The sequence below is a fragment of the Neopelma chrysocephalum genome, unplaced genomic scaffold (genome assembly GCF_003984885.1).
Source record: "Neopelma chrysocephalum unplaced genomic scaffold, ASM398488v2 Primary Assembly neopelma1_103748, whole genome shotgun sequence".
Classification (NCBI taxonomy): Eukaryota; Metazoa; Chordata; class Aves; order Passeriformes; family Pipridae; genus Neopelma; species Neopelma chrysocephalum.
Window position 1 is genome coordinate 1 of NW_020927100.1, and position 6889 is coordinate 6889.

Here is a 6889-nt window from a genome sequence, read left to right on the forward strand (position 1 = left end):
CCTGGTCCTTCACGGGGGTGACGGCGCCTGGGGACAGCGGGGTGGGGACATGTGGCCAACTGGGCTGCTGGCTGTCCCCACACGGACCCCAGTGTGCACAGCTCTGGTGTCACCAGCCCCCTCCTCACCATAGAGCCGCCAGTCGAGGCTCTCGGGCAGGGTGAGGCCGGTTGAGAGGTGGGTGGGGAAGGGCTGCCCGTTGTTGGGGTCCCCGCTGCGCCGGTGGCCCCGCAGGGCTGCCAGTTCCCGGGGCGTGCGGTCGGCCAGGTGGTTCAGGGCCAGCGTGTAGGAGAGCGCGGCGCGGTTCCGGGAGTGCACGAACCTGGGGCACGGCGGGAGGGGAGTGGGGAACCCCCTCCCTGATCCCCCCACCAGCACATCCCCTGGCATCCTGTGCTGCAGGGGTGTGAGAGGGGAGTGGGGACACCATCCTTGAGCCCCCTCAGCCCATCCTCGTGGCCTCCTGTAACTCATGTCTGTGAAAGGGGAGTGGGGGCCCCATCCCTGATCCCCCCCCAGCCCATGCCTTGTCATCCTATACCACCTGTCTGCCAAGAGGTGAGTGGAGATCCCATTCCTGACCCCCCAGCCTGTCCCCTGACATCCTGTGCCACATGTCTGTGAGAGGGGAGCGGGATACCCCATCCCTGAGCCTCCCCAGCCCCCCTGCCCTCCCGTACCTCATGTTGTGGATGAAGGTGTGCCTGCGGTGCTCGTGCTCCTCCTCACTGCCGTAGCTCTTCCCAAACTGCTCCTTGTAGCGGTGGAAGAGGCGGTGGTGGACGTGGTCTGTGTCCGGCCCCCTCCCCACAAACTCCTGCATGGGGTTGGCCACGAGGAGGTGCTCGGGGCTGCCCGTGGGCCACTGCTCACACTGCACCCCTGCCACGAGACGTGGGCGGTGCTGGTGCCTCCTGAGCTGGGATGGGCTCTCCTGGATCCCCAAAACCACCAGGGCTGCCCATCCCATCCAGACACATGTATGCAGGGGGGATCTGCATCCATACCTCCTTCCAGAGCCATCTCCTGAGCTCCCACCATCCCACTTGGCACCCTGAGTGAGCACCAGGGGAGCACCCACATCACCCCAGCTCTCGTTCTGCTTTTTTCCCAGGCGAACCAATTCACCAAAATTATCAGGCTCATGGAATCCTGGAATGGTTTGGACTGGAAGGGACCTTAAAGCCCATCTTGTTCCACCCCCCTGCCATGGGCAGGGACACCTTCCACTGGACCAGGTTGCTCCAAGCCCCATCTAACCTGGCCTTGGACACTTCCAGGGATGGAGCAGCCACAGCTTCTCTGGACAACCTGTGCCAGGGCCTCAGCACCCTCACAGGGAAGAATTTTTTCCTAATATCCAATCTAAACCCTTCCAAAAGCCCAAATTTAAGAGTGTTTAGGTGTCAGCACTGGCCGTGGGTGCCCAGGCACACTCACCCTTGGGGAGCTGGAAGACGCCGGGCGGGAAGCGATGGCTGAAGGAGGAATAGTCGATCTCGTACTTGTCATAGTGGGAGCCCAGGAGGCTGTTGAAGCCCCTCACCTCGTAGTGCAGGGGCACGGGGCCGTGGGCAGAGCTGCCCACCCGCAGCGTGTACACGTTCTTCTTGTGCCCCCAGTAGGAGACGTTCTGCCACACGGCACAGCGCTGCCCTCGGAACCGCTCCTCCCGCACGCGCTGGGGACACACGGCAGGGACCGGGGTGCCACCCCAGCGTGAGCTGGGGCACCCCACAGCGATGCCACCCCTACCCTGCATCCTACAGCGCCGAATGCAACCCCCCCAGTCCATCACCCACGGCCGCATCCAGCCGTGTGTTCACCAATTCCCACCTCATGGAGAGGTACCCACCAGACACCCCTTCCCCACGCAGTGCCCTCGTCCCTCCCTTTGCCTGCCCCATCCCACATCCTGGAGGGCCGTTCCCGGGCTCACCCTGAAGTTCTCCAGGCTGGGGAAGACGCTCTGGGGGGCGATGAGGGCCCCGATGGTGCCGTTGATGCGGAAGCACTTGCGGACGTTGAGCTCCGTCTCCGTGGTCTCCGGGGTCACCTTGAAGCTGGCGCCGAAGGGCTCCATGGAGCCAAACTGGTAGGTGACCACTTGGCCTGCGGGCAGGGAATGTCAAGCCTGGCATGGTGATGCCTCTCAGGGCTCTCCTGGTGTTGTCCCCAGAGGTGCTGGGGCAGAAGGAAGGGGATGCTGAGGGGTTGGGGGGGGTCAGACCCCCTTCTGCACCCACCACCGTAGTACTCGATACGGCTCTTCCCACCCGTGAGGTTGTACCAGGCTTCAAAAGGCTCCCTGATCTCTGCATAGGGCAGGCTGATGATTCCTGTGGGCACAGAGAGGAAGGACTCGGGGGCTTTGGGGGGGGCTGAGCCTCAGGGGCATCCCCTGTCCCCCTCCCCTGAGCCTCTGGAGCACCCCGGGGTCCCGCAGCATCACCCCATGGTCACCCCCAGCAGCACCCCATGGCCCAAGCACCCCAACTCCGGCATTCCTGGGGGAATTGGAGCCTCCTTGCTCAGGCATGTCAGGTGGGAGCTTGTGGCTGGAGGTGCAGGACCCCCTTGGGCCGGGCACCCTGTCCCTGAGCAGTACCTGTGACATGGTAGATGTCCCCAAATGTGGGTGTCTCCAGAGGACCTCTGCACTCTGCTCCTGCAAGAAAAACAGAAACAAACCCCAAACCCCCTGATTTCCCATCTCCCCACCGCAGGGGCTGGCAGCAGTGCTGGTCCTTTGCCTGCTGTCCCCCAGGAGAGGGGGACAGACCCAGGGGAGCCTGTGCTGGTGGCAAGGCAGGGCAGACACTGGGGGTCCCCAAGCTGGGGATCCCCGCTCCTCCACCCGCCCTCTGGCTGACTGAGAGTCCCCCCAGCACATCTCCAATCTCCCTGGGGGTGTGACCAGCTCAGGGGCACCCCAAAGCCCCCCCTGCACACCCCAAATATGCACCCCTATATGGAACACTGCCCACCGCCCCGCCACAGCTCCAGGAATAGGGACAGCGACAGAGCAGCCCCTTCCCAGGGCAAAGACCCTCAGCGGCTCAGGACCACCACAGTGCCCAGGGCGAGGGGCACGATGGCATCACCCCGGGATGGGGGCACAGCACCCACCCCCCCACCCCCAGCCCAGCCAGAGCGGGGGCTCACCCAGCAGCACAGCAGCCCCCAGCACCAGCAGCCCCCCCAGCCCCTCCATCCTGCCCACGCTGCTGCCCTGCACCCACGGGTGATTAAATACCACCGGTGGGTGGGCAGGGAGCTGCGGGCAGCCAACGGGCACAGCCCCCCCTTCACCCGGCTGGGATGAGACCAGGGGAAGGCGGGGCTTTGTCTTGCCCCCCTGCCCCACCACGGGCACTCCCCCATCCCTTCCCACCCACACCAGGGTGGGTGCTGATGCCGTGTGCTGGTGGGGCTTGGGGAGGGGGGGGTCAGGGTGGGACTCCGACCCCTGTGGGTGCCCCATGGATGGGGGGTTTGGGGATGGGTGCTGGGGGTGTCCCTGTGCCCCCAGTTTGACAGCCAGGATCCGCTGTGAGCAGGGGGAGCATCTGCAGCAACCGGGGGGCAACGGGGTGCAGTGACACCCACCCAGGCACCCCAGAGCCCCCCTGGGGTGGGACAGGAGCCAAGGTGACCCCACCAAAGGGGAGAGAGAAAGATGGGGAGGTGGGGGCTGTTTGCACCCCTGCATCCTTACGGATACACCATCAGGGCAAGGCCAGGGCTGCAAATAGAGGGGGTTTCATTGGAAAAAGGGGGGAAAAAATGCAGATGAAATGTCGGGAGCAACATGGCAAAGCAGCCCCGGGGAGGAGTGCGACGCTGTCACCACGGTAGAGTGGCCTTCACCCCTCCCACTTGCCGCGGGTCCAGCTGGCCCCCAGCCCAAGGTGACAACGAGCCCCAAACAAAGATGATAAGGGCTCATTGTGGGCTTGGCCGGGTCTTGTTGGGCTGGACTGGGCTGCACCCCGGGGTGCGGGGCTGGGCTGGTGCCCCCCGGGCTGCAGCACCTCCCCAGGGACCTGCGGAGGCTGTAAGTGCTGAAGGCAAAACAAGAGATGAAGCGCCTGAGGACTGACCCTGTGAATGACTGGCTGGGATGATGCATCCCAATCATTCCTGGACAGTGATGAACAGCTTTTGAAGTCGTGATACCAAGCCTGACTCAAGCAGGTCTTCCAAAATGTTATCCAAGTGCAAGTTATTGTTTTGGGGTTTTTTCCCCCCCCACGTTTTTGATTTTGTTTTTTAATTATCTAGTTTTTCTCTGGGAGGGATATTCAGGTTACATTGGAGAATATTCAGGATATTCAGGAGATACTCAGGTTATACTGGAGAAAAGCCTAGGAAATTTAATGATCTGGCCTGAAAAATCTGTGAAAAACCTGAAATCTATGAAAAGGCTGAAAAACCATCACAGCCCACCACTGCAGACGTGCATCCTGCCCCGAGGATGCACCAGCAAAGATGGGAGACCACCAGAGTGAGGGCAGGGAGAACTTCCCACCCTGTTTTAGTATCCTCATGCACTGATCCTGCTCTCCAGGATGGCTTGATCCCAAACTAGGAGCTCCCAGCCGAGCCATGGCCACAGGGTAAAGGGGGAGCAGCCCCAGGGGGTGAAGGGTGACTCTGGCAAACACCCCGGTGACGTCCCCACCCGCAGCCACAACAGGGACCGGGGCAGTGGGGCAGAGGGTGGATGCCTTCCCCCCTCCCCGACACCCCACGCCAGGAATTTCTCATCTCAGCAGAAATCCCTGGGGTTGTTTGTGCTCCACCTCAGAGACAGAGCTGGAAAAGCCGCTCCCCTCGCCCCGGGTGTCTGGGACGGGCTGTGAGAGCCAGCTGGCTCTGCCAGGCAGGTCCCCTCCCTGGGAGGCCCCTGGGGTCCCACAGGACCAAGAAAAACCAGCCTGGGGACAGGATGTGTCACTGGGGGCTGCACAGGGGGCACAGCTGGGTGGGCAGCAGTTGAATCCCCGCTGTAGAAGCCATCCAGTATTTTTCCAGTGTCTTTATTGGCAAGCCCACTGCTGGGTCCCCATCCTGCCCCGTGTCCAGCACCCCATGGCCCTGTCCTGCTTCCTGCTGAGTGGAGGCTCCACCGAAGGGGCTGATCCAGGGCTGGGTGCCCAGAGTGTCACCGAGGGCTGTCCCTACAGGGCCGGGGTGGCTCAGGCCAGGATGGGATAGGTGGCCTCGGTGGCCACGCCGCAGTTGTTGTCCTTCATGGCCATGAGGATGTAGCCGTCGTTGCCCCAGTAGGTGGACCAGGAGTTCTTGATGAGCCAGTAGGTCTCTCCCTGCAGGACCCCGTAGCCCACGGCCAGCACTGCGTGGTCCAGCGACCCTGGTGTGTTGTCTGCAGGGAATGACGTGGGAGAGGGTTCATTTGAATGGTATTCCTGTTCAGAGAGCATCACTGTGTGGAGAGCATCCTTGACCTAAGTGTATCCCTGCCCAGTTATCATCCCTATCTAGAGAGCATCCCTGACCGAAGAGCATCCCTGTCTGGAGAACATCCCTGTACAGTGATTATCCTTGTCGGAGAGCATCCTTATCCAGTGAGCATCCCTGTTTGGAGACCACCTGTATCCAGAGAACATCCCTATCCAGAGAGCACCCCAGACCTAAGAGCATCCCTGTCCAGAGATCGTTACTGTCTGGTGACCATCCCTTTCTAGTGAGCATTCCTGTCTGAAGGAATCCATCCCTGTGTGGAGAGGATCCCTGTCTGGAGAGCATCCCTGTATGGACAGTATCCTTACCCCTAGAGAGAGATCCTGAGAGCATCCTGAGAGCACCCCTGACCTTAGAGCATCCCTGTCCAGAGACCATTCCTGCCTGGTGACCATCCCTGTCTGGAGAGGATCCCTGTCCAGCGAACATCCCAACCTGGAGAGCATCCCTGCTCCAGGGCTGCCCACAGTGCTGCAGAGCACCGCAGGGCCGGTCCCCTCCACCCTTCCCTGGGCCGCCAGGATGGGAACTGAGTGTCCTGGCAATTCCCTGGGCACCCAGGTCCTGCCGTGCCCCGTGTGCCGCCCGACTCACCGCACTTGGGCTCGTAGTAGATGCCGTTGGAGTAGAAGGAGAAGCTCTTGTGGGAGGCGTCGATGCTCACGGCCACGGGGCCGTGCTTGTAGATGGCGGCTTTGACAGCCGTGGTGTTGCCCGAGGTGACGTTGACGTAGCCCGTGATCTTGGCCAGCATCTCCGACTGGTTGTAGTGGCACAAACCGTTCTACGCACCCAGGGGACACACACACACTGTCAGCAGCACGCCCTGGTCCCCCTCCCTGCGCCCACCCTGCCTGCTCCCCGTGGAGCTCTTCCCAGCGATCCGGGGTTTGGGCTGTGGCAGCGTTCCCGCTGTCCTCCCAAGCCCAGGGTGGTGGGGATGTTTTCCCAGTTGCACAGGGAGCTGGCTCTGCACCCCAAGCCCTGGGGGGGGCTGTTGCCTGTGTCTTGCAGCCACGTCCCTGTCCCCAGGCAGCTTTGCTCCATCCCTGCTCCCCAGGGTACGGAGTGACCCACAGCACCACCCATGGGTGGAGGAGCCTTGTCCCTGTTTTGCAAGAAGAGAAACTGAGGCACACAGTGATGAAACTGTCCAGCCGAGCCCTGGGGCTTGGCTTTGGGCTGTGCTTTGAACCACAGGAGCCTGCTGCCTTGGGGACAAAGTGACATCCACACCTCCAGAGCCTGCTAGTGCCTTTGACCCATCGAGGGGGGTCCCACCATGGCTTTAAGCCCCAAGACATTGGGGACCCTGTCAGGGACATGGAGCCACCCCTACCTGTCCCTTGTAGGTGCCGTAGGACTCGGTGCTGGCGATGCCACCGTGTTTCTTGATCCACTC

At 62.1% G+C, this 6889-nt stretch overlaps 2 protein-coding genes across 2 annotated transcripts; both read right to left on the reverse strand.

The window, feature by feature from the left end:
- Positions 1-3: 3 nt before the first annotated feature.
- LOC113962076 (counting factor associated protein D-like) lies at positions 4-4465 on the reverse strand (the record flags this gene model as incomplete). Its single annotated transcript, XM_027672888.1, has 8 exons — positions 4450-4465; positions 2609-2668; positions 2247-2339; positions 1940-2112; positions 1441-1681; positions 681-882; positions 129-322; positions 4-27 (listed from the first exon to the last, which is right to left on the reverse strand). Coding segments are annotated over exons 1-8 (1003 nt in total), but the record flags the coding sequence as incomplete, so codon positions are not given.
- A 736-nt stretch (positions 4466-5201) lies between these two features.
- On the reverse strand, positions 5202-6883 carry LOC113962077 (digestive cysteine proteinase 2-like). The gene is made up of 3 exons (XM_027672889.1): positions 6827-6883; positions 6082-6271; positions 5202-5389 (listed from the first exon to the last, which is right to left on the reverse strand). Exons 2-3 carry the CDS (start codon positions 6239-6241, stop codon positions 5202-5204), a joined length of 348 nt encoding a protein of 115 aa, XP_027528690.1. The 5' UTR covers positions 6242-6271; positions 6827-6883.
- Between the last annotated feature and the right edge of the window lie 6 nt (positions 6884-6889).

Bases quoted from the DNA above. Each gene is read 5' to 3' on its own strand.
- LOC113962077 (XM_027672889.1), bottom strand. From the start codon at position 6,241: ATGCTGGCCAAGATCACGGGCTACGTCAACGTCACCTCGGGCAACACC. The intron at 5,390-6,081 runs GTGAGTCGGGCG...CATTCCCTGCAG, and splicing joins CTACTACGAGCCCAAGTGCG to ACAACACACCAGGGTCGCTG.